Here is a 20,023-nt window from a genome sequence, read left to right on the forward strand (position 1 = left end):
TGGCAGTTGTGAGGAATGGAATTATCTGACCTAATAGTGCTTTCAGAACTTTCTACTAAGCCAAGACCCTCAGACAAGTCTGAAGGAATCCTAAATTCATGGTGTGGCTTGCGTGGCAGCAGAAACCAGTTTCTTTGGAGGAAAACATCAACAGTCCCAAATTAAAACTGAGCAATGAGCTCACAGTTAAAGATCAACAGAGAAGAGAAAGCAAGCCACCATGACTGAGAGTCAACAAAGACAAGAAGCAGGCTAAAGGAAAAATTGTGGTTTTCTGATTCATAATATAGACCGGCTATGGGGATGTTGAAAGAATTAAAGCATGTACTAATCACGAAGGTAGTCGAACAACTTCTATTCTTAGACTTTTATAATTGGAGAGGGAAAATATAACTTTTACAAGTAATTTGAAACTGAAAACCAGAATTTAAAAAATGCAACCCATGCTTATCCACATCGTAGAGAGGTGATAAAACACCAGGAAGGTGTGTGTAACAGGTGTTTCAGAGGTTGCAGACTTAGAAGTATACCTAAGAAGTGCTTTCATCTCCATCAGTAGATACATGTATGGATGTTTAATAATGGTAATGTTTGTCATCATGGCAGACAAACTGGCAACAAGCTAAATGTTTGCTGATAGGAGAAAGGATAAATAAATTGTGGTATTTTATTCTTATTCTCATTTCTTCTTTCTTTCTTTCTTTCTTTCTTTCTTTCTTTCTTTCTTTCTTTCTTATTTTTTTTAAGTAAGCTCTATGTGGGGCTTCAATTCACAACTCTGAGATCAAGAGTTGCATGCTCTACAGACTGAGCCAGCCAAGCGCCCCCAAATTGTAATATTTTATATGACAATTGTGAAATATTATACAACAGGGAAGTGAAAATAAATTAACTATAGCTAAGCAACAATGTGGGTGGGTTTTATAAACGTAATGAAAAGTTGAAAAAAAGTCCCAGATTCACAAGTGTTTATATTATTATATTTTATAACTTAAACTTTAGCTACTTATAATCTTCTGTGTGTATCAAATAATAAAAACATGGTATCTAAAAATTATTTTGAGCAATGGGAAGATCATTTAAATGTTACTTGATAAAATTTTTTTTAATGTTTATTTTTTTGAGAGAGAGAGAGAGAGAGCATGAGCCGAGATGGGGACAGAGGATCTGAAGCAGGCTCTGCGCTGAGAGCAGAGAGCTTGGCATAGGGCTCAAACCCACAAACCATGAGATCATGACCAGAGCTGAAGTCAGACCTCAACCGACTGAGCCACCCAGGCGCCCCTGATAAACCATTTTCAAGAATAAACAGTTCTGATTTCACTGCGTACATTTTACTTATAAAGTGAATGTTACTGTCATTCATTAGGCTAGTGTGAAACAGAGTCAGTGATGATGGGGAACATTAATAGAAGATGGAAGAAAAAGACTTAAGAAAGAAAAGACCCTTAGTAGGGTTCACAGTCCCCAGAGAAGGAGAAATATATAGGACTTATAGCTAAGTTGGTAATATATTTGATATTAAGGAGTCTTGTTCAAACTCATGTCTTTGTGCTTACGCGTTTGGCCATCACTGAAGCTAAAGAAGGTTCTTAGGCTTTCTGACGTGATGAATTAACATGGTGCTTAAGGATGAAAAATTCAGCTTTAAAATAGTTTGTGTCTTGGGGCGCCTGGCTGGCTCAGTCGGTTGGGCGTCCGACTTCAGCCAGGTCACGATCTCGCGGTCCGTGAGTTCGAGCCCCGCGTCAGGCTCTGGGCTGATGGCTCGGAGCATGGAGCCTGTTTCCGATTCTGTGTCTCCCTCTCTCTCTGCCCCTCCCCCGTTCATGCTCTGTCTCTCTCTGTCCCAAAAATAAATAAACGTTAAAAAAAAAAAAAAAAGCGTGCAGCATTGAGCCTGGGTGGCTCAGTCGGTTAAGCGTCCGACTTCAGCTCAGGTCACAATCTCACGGTCCGTGAGTTCGAGCCCCGCGTCAGGCTCTGGGCTGATGGCTCGGAGCCTGGAGCCCGCTTCCGATTCTGTGTCTCCCTCTCTCTCTGCCCCTCCCCCGTTCATGCTCTGTCTTTCTCTGTCTCAAAAATAAATAAAACGTTAAAAATAAAATAGTTTGTGTCTTTTAAATAGGTCTGTTTCTCATGACAGTGTGAAAGGTGGATCTGGTAGAGCTGATGAACTGGCATCTCCAGAATGTAGAGGGTCTTTATTTATTTATTTATTTATTTATTTATTTATTTATTTATTTATTTAATTTATTATTTTTTTTAACGTTTATTTATTTTTTTGGGACAGAGAGAGACAGAGCATGAACAGGGGAGGGGCAGAGAGAGAGGGAGACACAGAATCGGAAGCAGGCTCCAGGCTCTGAACCTTTTTTTTTTTTTTTTTTGACGTTTTGGTCTTTATTTTTTGAGGCAGCCACATGACCAACAGCTTGATCTCACTCTGGTGTCTGCTTTCTATATGAAAATTTGCAGAGCAGTGAACAGAGCTTTGAGAGCATTGTAGTAACAGGAGGTTTGGAATCTCAGGATTTGCCAAGCATGCTCCTAGATATTATGGAAGAAATCAAGGTATAAACATAAGACTTGTCTTCCTGGATTTTTTTTTTTTTAATTTTTAATGTTTTATTTATTTTTGAGAGAGACAGCGCGCGCAAGTGTGAGCAGGGTAGGAGCAGAGAGAGAGGGAGACATAGCTGAAGGAGGCTCCAGGCTGTGAGCTGTCAGCATAGAGCCTGATGCGGGGCTCAAACCCACGATGTGAGATCATGACCTGAGTCGAAGTCAGATGCTCAACTAACTGAGCCACCCAGGCGCCCCAAGGAATTTTTAATCTAGCTCAGGTCAGATAAACTTATGAAAACATAATTGACAATACCAGGCAGTTTAAACTACAAATTGGTAGCACAGATAAACAAATCCCCTAACTGCTCAAAAAAAGTATTTAGGACAGAGCAAAGAAGGCTTTGTTCACTAAGGGAAGATTTGAGTCAGGCCTTGAAAGACAGCTGTGGTCTAGATGGAGTGATAGCAGGAGCAAAGGCAAGGAGATGGGAAGGGTGAATTGTACTGGGTTCGGTTAGCTGGGTTGGAAGATTTGGTTAGGGCAGTAGTGAGACCTGGGGGAAAACAGATTTGCGACAGATTTTAAATGGCCTCTGGAGTAAGGCCTGGGAATTTGGACTGTAGTTCTCCTTCTGGGGATAATTTATAGACTAAATTTAGAATTCTAAACTTACTGTCATTTGATACTGAATTTAACAATGGATGCGGTTTTGAATGGTTCATTATGGAAGGGGGAATACTTCTGCTTTTTATAGTATTTCTTTGTTCCTTGCTTTTGTAAGGTCAGCCTGACCTGGGTAGGCACCATCTGATTTGGCTTGAGTGTAGCCAGACAATTATGGACCCACAAAGAGAACGCTGAGTAGGCTTTGATTTATGTGCAGAAAAGCAGCTATCTAAAAGCTCCTTCCTTCACATTTAAAGGAGCAGACCAGCTGGCTGTCATGTAAAGGACCCCAGTGATGTCTGGAAGAAGATTATTGGAAACATGCAGTGATAAGAATGAAAAGGAAATTTGTTTTTAATAGAAACAACACTCCAGAGTTTCTTTGAGGGTGTTAAAAAACTTTCTTTGCTACTTTTCTGGGAATGATGGCAGTGTTTCACGTAGTGGGATTGTCAGCTATGTAAAATGATGCCTGTATACATAGCGTATCATAATAAGATTTACTTTTTTAGCGTGATTTAGGGTGGTATTCATTGGCTTTTTCATTTCACACTGTTAGCTGAGTTTCGTTAGGTGTTGGATTATTACAGGTCCTTTTTTAGTGTGAGTCTGAGCACCAGCCCAGGTGGTGTATCTTAAAGTGATAAGCGCCTGCTGAGGCATGCAGAACAGCCTTCCTTTTGCTCTCAAAATACCTGCTTTTCAGCACTTGCTGAAGTGGATTGATTCTCTCGCTTTTATAAAACGCTGTAACTGTAAGCAGAAGATATTACTAGAGTTGATTTCAACTTTCATAGTCGTAGTAAATATTTAGAGTATGTATTACAAATTTATGATATAAGTATTAATAAGTCATGTTACTAATAAGTAATATTGTAAAGAGTACATGAAAATTACACACTTACAAAAGCTTACTGGATCAGTGAATCGCCTTTCATAGATTTTGGTCAATGAGAGTTGAGAAACGAGAGAACTTTTCTTAAAACAGCCATGCAAGTGTTATCACTCACATTTCGGTGGTTTCTGACCCTTGCCCTGAAGTGCACAAGTAGTGAGTATTCCATTTCATATACAAATGTCTGGTTGCAAATGACACAACCCTCTTCAGCAGTGTCCTAATTCACAAAGGTCTGCTAGTTGAACATACCAAATTTCTTAAGGTTCTTTTTTTGTTTGTTTGTTTTATACTGTATTTTTAGCCAGCATATGTCATACTTCCATGGGGTGATATTTCATCAAATTACTTGAATTTGTAGACTCCAAGTAAAAATAAATGGACTTAAAAAAGACAGCGTATACAATTGTACGATTCCACTTCCCTGAAGTACTTTGAATAGTCAAATTCACAGAAACAGAAAGTAGAGTGGTGGTTTCCAGGGGCAGAGAGTTGGGGATGTTTATTGGTACAGGGTTTCCGTTGCGAGATGAAAAGAGTCCTGGACATCAGCTGAACCACCATGTAAATGTACTTTACTGTACACATAAAAATGGTTAAGGTGCTAAGTTTTATGTTCTACGTATTTTACCACAATTTTAAAAAACATTAAAAAGAGGAAAAAAGATAGCACCTGCAATACTGTCATAGACAGGAAGTTTCAAGAAATAAATCTACCAGAAGATTTACGGGACCTCTGTACTAAAATCTGTAAAACATTATTAAGAGAAAATCAGTGAAGGCTTAACCCAATGGGGCATCTGCTATCATGGAGCGCTCAGCATTTGAAAATTTCAAGTCTTCTCGAGTGGACCTATATGATGAATGTGATCCCTAACACAATCCCTGAGTTTTGATTTTTTGTGGTTTTAGTAGTTGTTGCTGTTGTTTTTTGGTTTTGTGGAATTCATGCTGACTTTAAAATTCATGTGGAAATGTAAAGGGCTAAGACTCACTAAGGCAGACATGGAGAACTGAGCTGGCGTACTTACATTGCCAGATACCAAGCCCTGTTATAAAACTGTATTATCCAGATCATTGCTTACCATATGGCGGTCCTTGGACTGGCAGCATCGGCATCACCTGGGAGCTTGTTAGAAATGCAGTTTCTCTGACTCCATCTCAACCCCTTATTGAATCAGAATCTCTGGGGTTGAGGTCAGAGAGTCTGTGTTTTAACAATTTCTTTACATTATTCTTACGCACTTCGAAGTTTGAGAAGCATTGAATTAAGACATTTTGACATAAGAAAATACGAAACAACCAGTAGAACAAATAGAGAGTCCAGAAACAGATCCATACGGACACGGTTCATCTGATTTATGACGAAGTTGGCATTGCGGTACAATGGAAACGAGTAGGCTTTTCAATAAATGGTATTAGATGATTAATATCCATATCTAAGAAAGCTGTCTTAACCCCTATATCATACTGTATATACAAAAATCAATTCCAGACTGAATTTATAAAAGTGAAAAGCAAAAATGTAAAACTTTTAGAGGAAAAAAACACAGGGGAACATCTTTGTGACCTTAGGACAAACAGTACAGTCAAGCTATAACCATAAAACAAAAACGATAAATTGGACTATGTTAATATTAAGCATTTCTCTTTATCAAAAGATACCATTAATATTTGTAAAGCCCTTAGACTGGTGCCTTGCCAGTATGTTGTTTGTGTTACACGAATGTTTGTCAAGAATATAAATAATATCCTCTTCCAACAAAAAGAGTACTTGTGTTCAGGAAATATAAATAGTTAACAAATTATTAAGAAAAATTCTGACAACCCAATAGAAAAAACAAAGGACTTCAATAGGACTTAATGAAGAAGCATTAAATGGTCATTAACATAGTTAAAAGGTGCCGAGCTTTATGAGTCATCGGAGAAGTGCAAATTAAAACCATAATGAAATACTACTACATACCCACCTGAATGGCTCAAACTCAGAATAGACTGTGTTGAGTGTTGCAAGGATGTGAAGCAACAAGAGCTCTCTAATATTTCTAGTAAGAGTGTGGAGGGGAATAACCTTTTAGAAGATTGGCAGGAACTGGGAAAGCTAAATGTCTTCATGCTCCATGACGTAGCGATTCTACTCTTAAGTATATAGTCAGCAGAAATACTGGTGCATGTTCACCTGAAGAACATGTCTCAGAGTGTGTGAACCACACATGCTGGTAGTTCATCTAGAATGTCCGTAGCACGCTTGTATCAGCCCCAAAGTGGAAACTGCATAGATGCCCATTAGTGATATGATGGTTAAATAAACTATTCATGTAATGGAATATTATGTGGCAATAACATGAATATTCTACAACTCTGTGGATGAATCTTTCACAATAATGTGGAGCAGAAGAAACCAGATCCAAAGGAATACTCTGTGATTATATTTGTATAAAGTAGAAAAGCATGCACACTGACCTCTGGGGTTACAAGTCAGGACAGTGGTTACCCTGCCAGAGGGGCAGGAGAGTGACCAGAACAGAGCACAAGGGGGACAGTAGGAATCTGGTAAAGTCTCTTGATCTGAGCACTGGTTACATATGTCTGTTCAGTCTGTGAAAATTCATTGTGCACTTATATAAATTATATAAACAATGTTTTTTTAAACTTTTTTTTAAAGTTTATTTTTGAGAGAGAGAGAGAGAGAGAGAGACAAAGAGAGAGACAGAGAATCCCAAGCAGGCTCCATGCGGCAAACATGGAGCCTGACATGGCTTGATCTCACAAACCATGAGATCATGACCTGAGCTGAAATCAAGAGCCAGATGCTTAACCGAATGAGACACCCAGGCACCCCTAAAAGCAGTGCTTTAATTAATGGAAAAATTGGATTATTAGCCATTTCTTCACCACATCAAACTGAAAAAGACATGGAAAGAGTCCCATAGGGCATTGACATTCATGGTCAGATGAGTTGCAATGGTCATTCTTTGAATATTCTGAAAGAAGAGTATTTTTAAGAAAATGAATGTTAACAAAGCACCCTTTCTCAGCACATTTTAAGCAAACTAGAATCTCTCTTATAAAAACAATTTCTTTCTGGGGCGCCTAGGTGGCTCAGTCGATTGTGTCTGGCTCTTGATTTTGGTTCAGGTCATGATCTTATGATTTCATGAGTTCGAGCCCCACACAGGCTCTATACTGAGGTGTGGAGCCTGCTTGAGATTCTCCCTCTTTCTCTGCTCCTTCCCCACTCACAATTTCTCTGTCTCTCTCAAAATAAATAAACTAAAAAATAAAAAAATAATTTCTTTCTGACTGTGAATAATTTCATTCCACTTTCTTGTGTGGATGTATTAAGTGTTTGAATCTCTCTTCCATGTAATCTATGTGAAGATAAACTATGAACTTCCAAACTTATTGTTTACATTAGTGCTTTGCTTGGGAATAATCTGATTTATTTCTTTAAACCTATCAGTGCTAGAAAAGCATTAAGATGCAGGATGACCTACTCATGACTATATGAAAAAAGTGACAGTTTCTTGCAAAAAAACTCAGAAGCATCAATCAAAGCTTATTCTCACAACACATTTTTGCCATGTATCTAGATTCTTTACGTTTTTTTTTTTTTACATGTGTTTAATGTTTATTTTTGAGAGAGAGAGAGACAGAGACAGAGCGTGAGCAGAGGAGGAGCAGAGAGAGAGGGAGACAGAATCTGAAGCAGGCTCCAGGCTCTGAGCTGTGAGCACAGAGCCCAACGCGAGGCTCGAACTCACAAACTGAGATCATGACCTGAGCCAATGTCAGACGCTTAACCGACTTAGCCACCCAGGCGCCCGTTTTTGTTTATCTTAACAAAGACAAATAAATGTAACATTTTTGGTTGTAAGGATGTCTCTGGTACAACAGAGATAGAACAGTATGCTGTTCTAACAGTAATGTATAAGCAGTTATTTTTAACTTAATGCTGTTTAAATATTTCACCAAATATCAGGATGGAGCTGCCAGGTACCCTGAAGTCTACAAGGACATGGTTTAAACATAGAGGGACATAGATGGGTTTGTATTACTTGGGAAGAATTCTAATAAATTGAGTATCTGTGCAAGGGGAAGCTTGCTGCTGTGCACATCAGCTGTTTGCCAGTGCACATAGCTAGGCGGGATGAAGCATTTCAGACTTTAGGATAATAAAATCTGTGCTTTTTTAAGGGCGAGTGGCTAAGCTGTGCATCGGCAGGCTGAGCACTACCAGAAAGCTTAGGGGAAATGATCACAGGTTAATTTGGGTTTTGAGTGATTTCTATTTTAAGGGAAATTTTAAGGGTGTTGGTGTGCTCCTTGCCTTCAGAAAGACGGCAGCTTGCTCTCCTGCAGGATGAATAAAATCCTACTGAAGAACCGTTGTCAGGGCTTCCAGATCAGTAAGGAAGAGGTAAAACTTTCACTGTGTGCCCGTGACATGATATTAACGAATTCAGTAAAGTCACAGGACACAAAATCAATCTACAGAAATCTGGCAGTTCTGTACACCAATAATGAAGCAGCAGAAAGAGAAATTAAGAAAACAATCCCATTTACAATTTTACCAAAAATAATAAGATACCTAGGAATAAACCTAACCAAAGAGGTGAAAGACCTATACTCTGAAAACTGTAGAACACTGATAAAAGAAATTGAAGAGGACACAGAGAAATGGAAAGACATTCCATGCTCATGAGTGGAAAAAAAAATATTAAGAAAATGTTTTTGACATTTATTTATTATTGAGAGACAGAGGGAGACAGGGCATGAGCATGGGAGGGGCAGAGAGAAGGGGAGACACAGAATCTGAAACAGGCTCTAGGCTCTGAGCTGTCAACACAGAGCCCAATGTGGGGCTCAAACTCATGAACCGTGAGATCATGACCCGAGCTGTAGTTGGACGCTTACCCGACTGAGCCACTCAGTTGCCCCGGAAAAACAAATATTTTAAATGACTATACTACCCAAAGCAATCTATACATCTAATGCAATCCCTATCAAAATACCAACAGCATTTTCACAGAACCAGAACAACAGTCCTAAAATGGAACCACAAAAGACCCCAGATAGCCAAAGCAATGTTGAAAAAGCAAAGCAAATCTGGAGGCATCACAATTCTGGACTACTACAAAGCTATAGTAATCAAAACAGTATCGTGCTGGTTCGAAAGTGGACAATAGATTAATGGAACAGAATAGAAAACCCAGAAATGAACCCACATCTTTAGGGTCAATTAATCTTCAGCAAAGCAAGAAAGAATATCCAAAGGGAAAAAGTCTCTTTAACAAATGGTGTTGGGAAAACTGGACAGCAACATGCAAAAGAATGAAACTGGACCACTTTCTTACACCATACACAAAAATAAACTCAAAAGGATTAACGACCTAAACATGAGACCTGAAAGCATAAAAATCCTAGAAGAGAGCACAGGCAATAATTTCTCTGACATCAGCCATAACAACATCTTTCTAGATATGTCTCCTTCGGCAAGGGAAATAAAAGGAAAAATAAACTATTGGAACTACAAAACAAAAAGCTTCTGCGCAGCAAAGGAAACAACAAAACAGGCAGCCTACAGAATGGAAGAAGATATTTGAAAATTACCTGTCTGAAAAAGGGTTACTATCCAAAATACATAAAGAACTTCTAAAACTCACCACCCCAAAAACAAATAGTCCAATTAAAAATGGGTGGAAGACATGAACAGACAATTCTCTAAAAGATACATAGAGATGGCCAACAGACACATGAAGAGATGCCCAACATTATTTGTCACCAGAGAAGTGCAAATCAAAACTACAAAGAGCTATGACCTCACACCTGTCAGAATGGCTAAAATAGGGGCACCTGGGTGGCTCAGTCGGTTAAGCATCCGACTTCAGCTCAGGTCACGATCTCGCGGTCCGTGAGTTCGAGCCCCGCGTCGGGCTCTGGGCTGATGGCTCAGAGCCTGGAGCCTGCTTCCGGTTCTGTGTCTCCCTCTCCCTCTGCCCCTCCCCCGTTCATGCTCTGTCTCTCTCTGTCTCAAAAATAAATAAACGTTAAAAAAAATTAAAAAAAAAAAAAGAATGGCTAAAATAAAAAATGCAAGAAACACCAGGTGTTGGCAAGGATGTGGAGTAAAAGGAACGCTCATGCACTGTTGGTGGGAGTGCAAACTGGTGCAGCCACTCTGGAAAGCAGTATGGAGTTTCTTCAAAAAGTTAAAAATAGAACTACCCTACAATCTAGCAATTGCACTACTGGGTATTTACCCTAAGAATATGAAAACACTGATTTAAAGGGATACATAAACCCTATGTTTATAGCAGCATTATTTACAGTAGTTACACCACGGAAGCATCCCGCGTCCATCAATAGATGAACAGGTAAAGAAGTGATATGTATAGATATAGATATAGATGGACATTATTCAGCCATAAAAAAGAATGAAATCTTGTCATTTGCCATGACATGGATGGAGCTAGAGAATATAATGCTAACTGAAGTAAGTCAGTCAGAGAAAGACAAATACCATATGATTTCACTCATATATGGAATTTAAGAAACAAATGAGCAAAGGGGAAAAAAGAGAGAGAGGCATACCAAGAAACAGTCTTAACTTTAGAGAACAAACTGATGGTTACCAGAGGGGAGGTGGGAGTGGGTGGGTGAAATAGGTGATGGGGATTAAGGAGGGCACTTGTCATGATGGGCATAGGGTGATTAAAGTAAATTCCTAAAAACAGAACAAAACAAAAAAACCACTGTTGTCCAGGCTTTTACAGTTGAGTTGTAACTGTATTTCCCTCAGAACAAGAAGCTGACTCTCCTGTTATCAGCCTTGTAGTAATTTCTCTTATTTAGAGCCAACTTTAGATACAAATATTTAGAAATTTACAGAACATTTCCGAGAAGTAAGTGAAATATTAGAAGCAAAATAGAGATTGTAAGAATTAGCAATGTATAGGATTTGATATCCTCAAAAAATGTATTTTTTGGAGGAAATAGAAACTGAGAAGATTAAAAATAGAGTGTTTACTATAAATTATACAGAGACATATTTTCATGCACTAAAATAGCCCAGCTTTTTTGTGAGACAAATTCTGAAATTTGGGAGATGTTGAATACACATATAAGATGTTTCATCCAAATATCATTAGTGACTTTAGAAAAAGAAAGTGAAATAGTAGTTTGAGCTTATTTTTTTATCTTAGGTTTTCTTTTTAAGTCTTTATCAACACTGAACTTGAATGTAAGACTGTTCTTTTTAAGGACCTTGTAAGTAATGATTTTGTAAAATATATCCTTTTTATATTGTCATAAATTTTTCTTAACCTAATATTTACTCTTTTAATAATTTTTAAGTCTACTGTTCAGTGATATTAGGGACATTTACACTGTTCTGTAGTTATCAGCACTTTCCACCTCCAGAATTTTTTTATCACCCCAAACTGAAACTCTGTCCCATTAAACACTAGCTTCTCATACTTTCCTCGTCCTAGAATGGCGGTTGCCATTCTATTTTCTGTCTCTATGCGTTTCACTATTCTAGGTACCTCACACAGTCATAAAATATTTGTCCTTTTGTGTCAGGCTTATTTCACTTAGCATAAGGTCGTCAGGGTTCACCCATGTCGTAGTGTCTATCAGAACCTCCTTCCATTTTACGGCTGAATAATATTTCTTTATACATAAGGAAATTTATATATAAGTCTTTGTATGTATCTCCCAAATTTGTTTTATTCATTTTTCTGTCCGTGAATATGTGAGTTATTTCTCCCTTTTAGCTATTGAGAATAACACTGCCATGAACATTGGTATGCAAATATCTATTCAAGTCCCTCCTTTCAATTCTTTTGGGCATATATCCAGAAATAAAATTTCTGGATCATGTGGAATCCTATATTTAGTGTTTTGAGGATTTTTTTTTTAATGCCCAGATTTTCTTATCCATACAAAGATATAGTGAAGTGTCTGCCATGAACATGGAACAGTCATTAAAACTTCATAATCTGTTAATCTCTAATGTATTTTGGTTTTGGTAAATGATTGGTAGCTAGAATCCTAGGCTAGTAAAAGATTTTATCAGCCTATATTTAGGTACTGTATATTCAGTCACTCATTGCTTCCTATCAATGCTGAAACTGTCCTTATTTAAAACCTCTTTTAGGGGCGCCTGGGTGGCTCAGTCGGTTGAGGGTCCGACTTCGGCTCAGGTCATGATCTCGCGGTCCGTGAGTTCGAGCCCCGCGTCGGGCTCTGTGCTGACAGCTCAGAGCCTGGAGCCTGTTTCAGATTCTGTGTCTCCCTCTCTCTGACCCTCCCCTGTTCATGCTCTGTCTCTCTCTGTCTCAAAAATAAATAAACGTTTAAAAAAACTTTTTTTTAAAAAACCTCTTTTATATAAGACACCCCACTGTTCATGATCTGATGAGTCACTATTTGGTATTTGTCAACATCTTCCTTTATTTTACTAATTTTTGGCATCTGAGAAGTTTAGCTGTTCTCAAGTACTTTTAAGTTGGATAGTAAAGAACTTTCATTAGCTTTTAATAACCTATTTGTGGAGTAGTGAATATGAAGTCTATAATCATTACAACCAAATTAATGTTAATTTAAAAACTTAACCATAATTCGACAAAGATCAACTTGGGAATTCATGTCATTGTTTTCCCTTCCTTATGACAGAATTTTGGAGGTGAAATAAGCTTTGATCATCTTTTAGTCCTTTATTCCCCCCCCCCCCCCCCCGCCCCCACTTTATAGCTAAGATACATCTTGGGTCAAGAAGTTAATCCATTTATTTAAGGGCATTTAGAGAATGTCTGGGAAGGTAGAGCAACCCAAGCTAGTTTAGGAAACAGCTTAATTTCTAGATATTTACAAAGTATCGTAATGAATTAGTTGGCACCTTATTTGCTATAAAAGAAATGGAATTTTATTAAAACTTCATAGCTGAAAGTAACCTTAGAGACCATTAAATCAAATCCCATCATTGTATACATGAGGAAAATGAGGTCTAAAAATAGTACCTTTCCCAAGAGTTATGCAGCTAATTGTTGGAGAGTCTGGTCTAGGATCCAGTTCCTTTTTTCAGTACATTTTTCCACTTTGCCATGCCTCTTCTTTAAAAATATGTTGCATGGCACAAAAACAGACACATAGACCAATGGAATAGAATAGAAACCCCAGAACTAGACCCACAAACGTATGGCCAACTCATCTTTGACAAAGCAGGAAAGAACATCCAATGGAAAAAAAGACAGTCTCTTTAACAAATGGTGCTGGGAGAACTGGACAGCAACATGCAGAAGGTTGAAACTAGACCACTTTCTCATACCATTCACAAAAATAAACTCAAAATGGATAAAGGACCTGAATGTGAGACAAGAAACCATCAAAACCTTAGAGGAGAAAGCAGGAAAAGACCTCTCTGACCTCAGCCGTAGCAATCTCTTACTCGACACATCCCCAAAGGCAAAGGAATTAAAAGCAAAAGTGAATTACTGGGACCTTATGAAGATAGAAAGCTTCTGCACAGCAAAGGAAACAACCAACAAAACTAAAAGGCAACCAACGGAATGGGAAAAGATATTTGCAAATGACATATCGGACAAAGGGCTAGTATCCAAAATCTATAAAGAGCTCACCAAACTCCACACCCAAAAAACAAATAACCCAGTGAAGAAATGGGCAGAAAACATGAATAGACACTTCTCTAAAGAAGACATCTGGATGGCCAACAGGCACATGAAAAGATGTTCAACGTCGCTCCTTATCAGGGAAATACAAATCAAAACCACACTCAGATATCACCTCACGCCAGTCAGAGTGGCCAAAATGAACAAATCAGGAGACTATAGATGCTGGAGAGGATGCGGAGAAACGGGAACCCTCTTGCACTGTTGGTGGGAATGCAAATTGGTGCAGCCGCTCTGGAAAGCAGCGTGGAGGTTCCTCAGAAAATTAAAAATAGACCTACCCTATGACCCAGCAATAGCACTGCTAGGAATTTATCCAAGGGATACAGGAGTACTGATACATAGGGGCACTTGTACCCCAATGTTTATAGCAGCACTCTCAACAATAGCCAAATTATGGAAAGAGCCTAAATGTCCATCAACTGATGAATGGATAAAGAAATTGTGGTTTATATACACAATGGGATACTACATGGCAATGAGAAAGAATGAAATATGGCCCTTTGTAGCAACGTGGATGGAACTGGAGAGTGTGATGCTAAGTGAAATAAGCCATACAGAGAAAGACAGATACCATATGGTTTCACTCTTATGTGGATCCTGAGAAACTTAACAGAAACCCATGGGGGAGGGGAAGGAAAAAAAAAAGAGGTTAGAGTGGGAGAGAGCCAAAGCATAAGAGACTCTTAAAAACTGAGAACAAACTGAGGGTTGATGGGGGGTGGGAGGGAGGGGAAGGTGGGTGATGGGTATTGAGGAGGGCACCTTTTGGGATGAGCACTGGGTGTTGTATGGAAACCAATTTGACAATAAATTTCATGAAAAAAAATAAAAATATGTTGCATACCACAATTTAGCAATGACTTCTTTCTATTAAAACAATTTTTTTAAATGTTTATTTTTTGAAAGAGTGAGAGAGCATGCGTGAGCAGGGGAGGGGCAGAGAGAGAGGGAGACACAGAATTGGAAGCAGGCTCCAGGCTCAGAGCTGTCAACACAGAGCCTGACGTGGGGCTCAAACATACAAAACTACGAGATCATGACCTGAGCCAAAGTCGGATGCTTAGCTGACTGAGCCACCCAGGCGCCCATGTAAGCTTTTTTTTATTTGGCATTTGGAGCATATCGTTATAAAGAAAAAAATACTTTAAAGTAAAGTTCAGGTTTCTGAGCTGCTTCACAGTATACCTGGATTATAGTGATAAAAATATTATTTCATGGTACCCAATTATTATTTACTATGTTGTGTCATTGGGGGAGAGTATTTTCCCAATTCTCTTCAGAAAAAGAAATGTAACAGATGATTTTCATAAGCTCCAGTCACTGTTCATTTACATTTCTGTTTCAGAAGAAGCACCTTTGTACATAATGTTTTGCCTCTTTGTAAATGATGACAGAGAAAAAAAATTCCTTTTTCTTCCCCTTTATCTCTTTCTTTGAGTACTTGCAGTGTGCCAGGCTGTAGGTAAGGCACTAGTGGACGGAATAGCTGGGGCCACTGCCCTGAAGGAGCCAACCTGGATGCAGCGGCAGAGAATCATGGGATGCAGACAGAGATATGCAGGAAGATGGTTGAGAAAGGCTTTCCCAGGAGGTGACGTTTGAGCTGACCCCCAAAGGGTGAGACAGATCCAATATGAGGCAGTGGTCATTCTCGGGTCCTAAATTGGGTGGAATTAAGATTAATTCCTGTCCGGGATGTGGTGGAGACCCTGGGTCAGCCCTGCCTGTCCATCTGCACAGACTAGCTTGAGTCCTCACCGGCCAGCCTGCTGCTTGGATGGTTAGGTGGGTGCTCTCTCCACTGGGTTTGCTTGCTCTACTATTAGATCAGAAATGTCTTAAAAATAACATTTTCTTCCAAAGTCGGCAGAGCATTATAGTGTATATCCCCCATTTAATTTTCTTTTTCTTTACCTAATTACGATCGACTTACCTTGTGGGCAGCAGTGTTCTATAAAATATATTAAACACAGCCTATCTGCAGTTACCTCCTTTTAGAAAGACTTTCCCAACCAAGTCTTTATATCTCCTGGCCAAACAGATATACGATATATGCATTCTTCAGTGATACCATTATCCAGCCAGTTCCCTCTTTAAAGCTTTTCAAATGTCCGTTTGTCAGATTGCATTTTATTCTCGGTGTTTAGTGAGAATGTTTTGCTTGACCTTCACATAAAAGTCTCAGGCAAACTCTTGTTCTCATGCCAGCACAGAAAACAGTCTGATTTTGTTTCTCTCAGGAAAATATCTCCCCTACTTGGTGTGCAAACCTTAAAGCTGGGCTTTAACTCTGACAAGCCCGTGGCCTGAGCTGATCTCTGTCCTGACACACCATTGACAAAGTGGTCAGTGCGGTTGGGAGCTGTAGGGGAGGACAGGTTTCCTTCCACCTTTTTAGGGCTGGGTCTGCAAATGAACCTGACGGATTAACGGGAGAAAAGCACACAGATTTATGTAGTATAGGTTTTTTTGTGACATGGGGGGCTTCATAAGGAAAAGAAGACCTGAAAAAGTTCAATCTGAGTATTTTACGCTCGGTCTGATGAAGAGTGGGCATCATGGAGGAGGAGTGTGCAAGGTCAAAGAGTGTGTGAGTGTAAAGGATCCTCCTTTCTTCTGGGTGTAGGTAGGATATCTCTCACCTTGAGGGTTTTATCACCTGTTTCAGGGCAGAGGGGCAGGGGGAAGGTCGGAGTGATCTTCCTGCTTCTGCTGTTTCTCAGACTCCATGGGCTTAAAATATTCAATATGCCCAGGTGCCATGTTTTGGCGAAACCATGTCCTGAACCCTATCAGAGGTTAGTGTCATCAACCTGTGTTCACTCTGGATGGTGACTTTCTGTTAGGGGTGAGAGAAGTTGTTACAGGAGGAGAAATCCTGGAGGGGGCCACTTCTGTGGATACTCAGAGGCTTGCTAAGCTTTACCTATTCATATTTAATCCTCACAACCTGTGAGACATGGGAGTCACCACTGCTGTTTTAGAGAGGAGGTCAAGTAACTTCCCAAGGTCACCCATCTGGTCACCTCACATGGTGAAGCTGGGATTCTGAGCAAGCTCTGGCTGGCTTGGAGAATGTTCGTGCTATTCTCCAGAGCCCTTCCCTCAGCACTCTTCCGTCCTGTCACAGGGTTACAGAGACAGTCCGTTTAATAAGGTGAAGAGAAAAAAATGCAGTGATGCGACCCATTGTGGGTTGGAGAATCACTTTGCAGATTCACTTGATGAAGAGTTCATTCCTTTGAAAATTCTTGAGATCAAGTAATGTTACACATTTTAAGTGGGTTTTTTTTTATGTCTTTTATACTTCATCGTGTATCTCTTTATAGTGCCACATACACCTATTTATGTTGATGAAGCCATTCTTCTTGCAGATTTTAGTTACTGAAGGCTGAGATAAGGGTATAGATTAATCTGGTAAAGCATATTTCAAGGGGATAAAATAATTTGCACAGTTAGTTATAGAAGGATAAGATTACCTAATAGATGTTGCATTAGAAAGTAGATTCTGTGAGGGCAGCCACTTTGTCTGTCTTGCTTGCTAGTTTGTCTGTGGGGCCTGTGCACATGGCCTTGCACAGAGTGGGTGCTCATGTGAATCCATGAACGAACACACTTTGGTGAGACTCCATTCTGTTGATTCTCCTCCGCCCTTATTCGTGGAGGTTTTGTTCACTCCTCATCCCACTCCCCCTTAGCAAAGCAGTTTCCCAGCCTTCCTTACTGTGTCCTCCACTCATGTTGCTCTACCACTCTTTCCTGGGTAGTGTCATCATTTCCAGGAGGTAATCGTGTCTGGAGAACATGTTGAAAAAACAAGATAAAGATGTTCCGGAGACCAAGAGGCCAGATATTAGAATCTGCTTTTGCTACTAACAAATGTGTGGCTTAGAGCAAGCGGTCGAACCCTTTGGTGCTTTCTTTTCCTTTTTATTGTAAGGGAGTTGGTCTTGATTTGGAGTTGAAAATTCAAATGCCTAAAGGGGCCGGCAGTTAGCTCACGCGGTGCTCGTGGACGGTCTTCCTGCTAACTTCTAATGAGAATTTGGAGTTATAAATGAATTTGACCAAAGATAAACAGTTGTGTGTCTTAGTGGTTCCTAAACTTGGCTACAGTTTAGAATGACCTGGGGAGTGTTTTAAAAAACACTTTTACCAGATCCTGCTCTCAGAGATCTGATTTACTTAAAAAACAAAACAAAACAAGGCAAAAGCTTCTCAGGTGCTTCTAACCTGCAGCTTGGTTTTGAATGATTAATTGGATTCTTAATTAACTAGGGTGTTTTCTACACTGACTTTTGGAAACAAGCAAATGATCAAGGATATGGTCAGCTGGCAGACAAATAAGCATTTTCCCTTGTTTTGCAGCAATCTCGACTGAAAGTTACAGTTGTGAATGATCATGGGGAGACAGTATTGGATTCTAGATCAGGAGCAGAGTGAAAATTGTGTTTGTTACATCAAGTAGCGCCTACTGCATTCTTATTGTCATACATTTTGCCCGTTTCACTCACCTAGAACTTTTATTTTTCCCCAGTACATCTGTTGTCATATTCCGTGGTTCCTACTCCATTCTCTGAATGCTTGGCAGTCACAGCTTTCTGGGGTTAGGACCCAGTACTTGTATATTTGAGGTTTTGTTTTAGGCCAGTCTTTGTTAAGATGCGCCCTCTAGGAAAGCATTTTAACTAAATCGGAGACTCACTACCCTAACCAAGGCCAGAAAGCATTCTCATACATTTTAGTATTGTTTTCTGTAATATGTGTAGAAAGAAAGATCTTTTGCCTTTAAGTGAACAACTTAATTCTTAGGCATTCTGTGTACTTAAAGTTTGATTCGCATTTGCATGTGTGAATTAGGATATTTTTCAAGTGAAAAGTTACAAGATTTCTAATGGTTTGTTTTTATGCTTGAGTTTGGGTGATTTTTAAAAATTTATTTCAAATTTGAGGAAGATATTTTTAGGTGGTTTATTTTCTCACATTTTTTAAATAACTCGTGAAATAAAAGACTTATTAATTCCTGTTGCGATATACTCTGCCCACTGTTTTATCTGGAAAGATTTTGATTTGTTCCTTAAGGGATTTATTCAATAGATGGGATCCACTAGGTTAAGTAATGACTGCTCAAATGAACACACTCTTCACAAAAATACTTGACAGCACGTTTTATTATTATTTTTTTACAGAGAAGATTTTCAAATCTCCAGTTGTATTCTGATATTTTTGGAAGAATGAGTTTTGTACTAATCAGAGAGCAATCACTGAGCTTATCCCTTCTTTTTGTGTTTTTGTTTTTTTTTCCTCTTCTGACAGTTTTTGCTTTCACAACCAAAGTTTTGGGCCATTCAGACATCAGCCTTGATCCTCCGGACGAAACTTGAGAGAGGAAGCACACGCCGAGTGGAACGGGCAATGAGGCAGACGCAGGTGAGAATTCATGTGACAATTCTTGTTATTCTCCCAACTCTCTTTTGCTATTAAAAAGCATACATCTGTGTTATAAATATAAGAGAATGAGATAGCTTTCATTTTGTTCATTTTGGCATTATTTAGGGTATAGGTTCTAGAGTTCATTTGGCTCCAAAGCCCAGCTGTGTCACTTAGTAGTTCTGTGACCACATTATTTAACCTAAGGAAAACTGTTCCTCTGTTTACAACACTTCTCCCACCGGATGTGTGGGTCTTCCACACCAGGCATTTCTCCACTTCCCTGTGGATATCAACTGGGTGTCCTACACTTTAATTCAATTCTGACACTTCCTGGAATTAGTTCATACCCCCTAGGTTAAGGGCTCAGACCTACACCGCTGTCCTCTACTGTAGATGCCAGTCTCAAGTCTGGTACTTCTGACTGACTGGCTGTAAATCGTGGGTTCTGACTCCCTCCTGGGGTCTGATAATTTGCTAGAATGGCTCACAGAACTCAGGGAAGCTTTACTTACTATTAATGGTTTATTATAAAGGATATTATAAAGGATACAGATGAACAGCCAGATGCAGAGGCACTTAGGGTGAGGTCTGGAAGCATCCTGAGCACAGGAGCTTCTCTCCTTGTGGAATTTGGGGTGCATCACCCTCTCAGCATGTGGTAGGTGCACCAACCTGGAAACTCGCTATATCTATTTGTTTTAGGGTTTTTATGGAGCTTCTGTTAATGTAGGCATGATTGATTAAGTCATTGGCCATTGGTGAATA

At 39.3% G+C, this 20,023-nt stretch overlaps 1 protein-coding gene across 2 annotated transcripts in view; it reads left to right on the forward strand.

Moving 5' to 3' along the window:
• The window catches only part of TTC27 (tetratricopeptide repeat domain 27), a 190,798-nt gene that overhangs the window by 53,950 nt on the left and 116,825 nt on the right, over nt 1-20,023 (forward strand). For both annotated transcript variants that reach the window (XM_058682998.1, XM_058682997.1), the window contains exon 10: nt 19,142-19,255. In XM_058682998.1, coding sequence (XP_058538981.1) covers nt 19,142-19,255 — 114 coding nt within the window. The remainder of the gene's footprint in view (nt 1-19,141; nt 19,256-20,023) is intronic.

This window comes from Neofelis nebulosa, chromosome 9 (genome assembly GCF_028018385.1).
Source record: "Neofelis nebulosa isolate mNeoNeb1 chromosome 9, mNeoNeb1.pri, whole genome shotgun sequence".
NCBI classification, from domain to species: domain Eukaryota; kingdom Metazoa; phylum Chordata; class Mammalia; order Carnivora; family Felidae; genus Neofelis; species Neofelis nebulosa.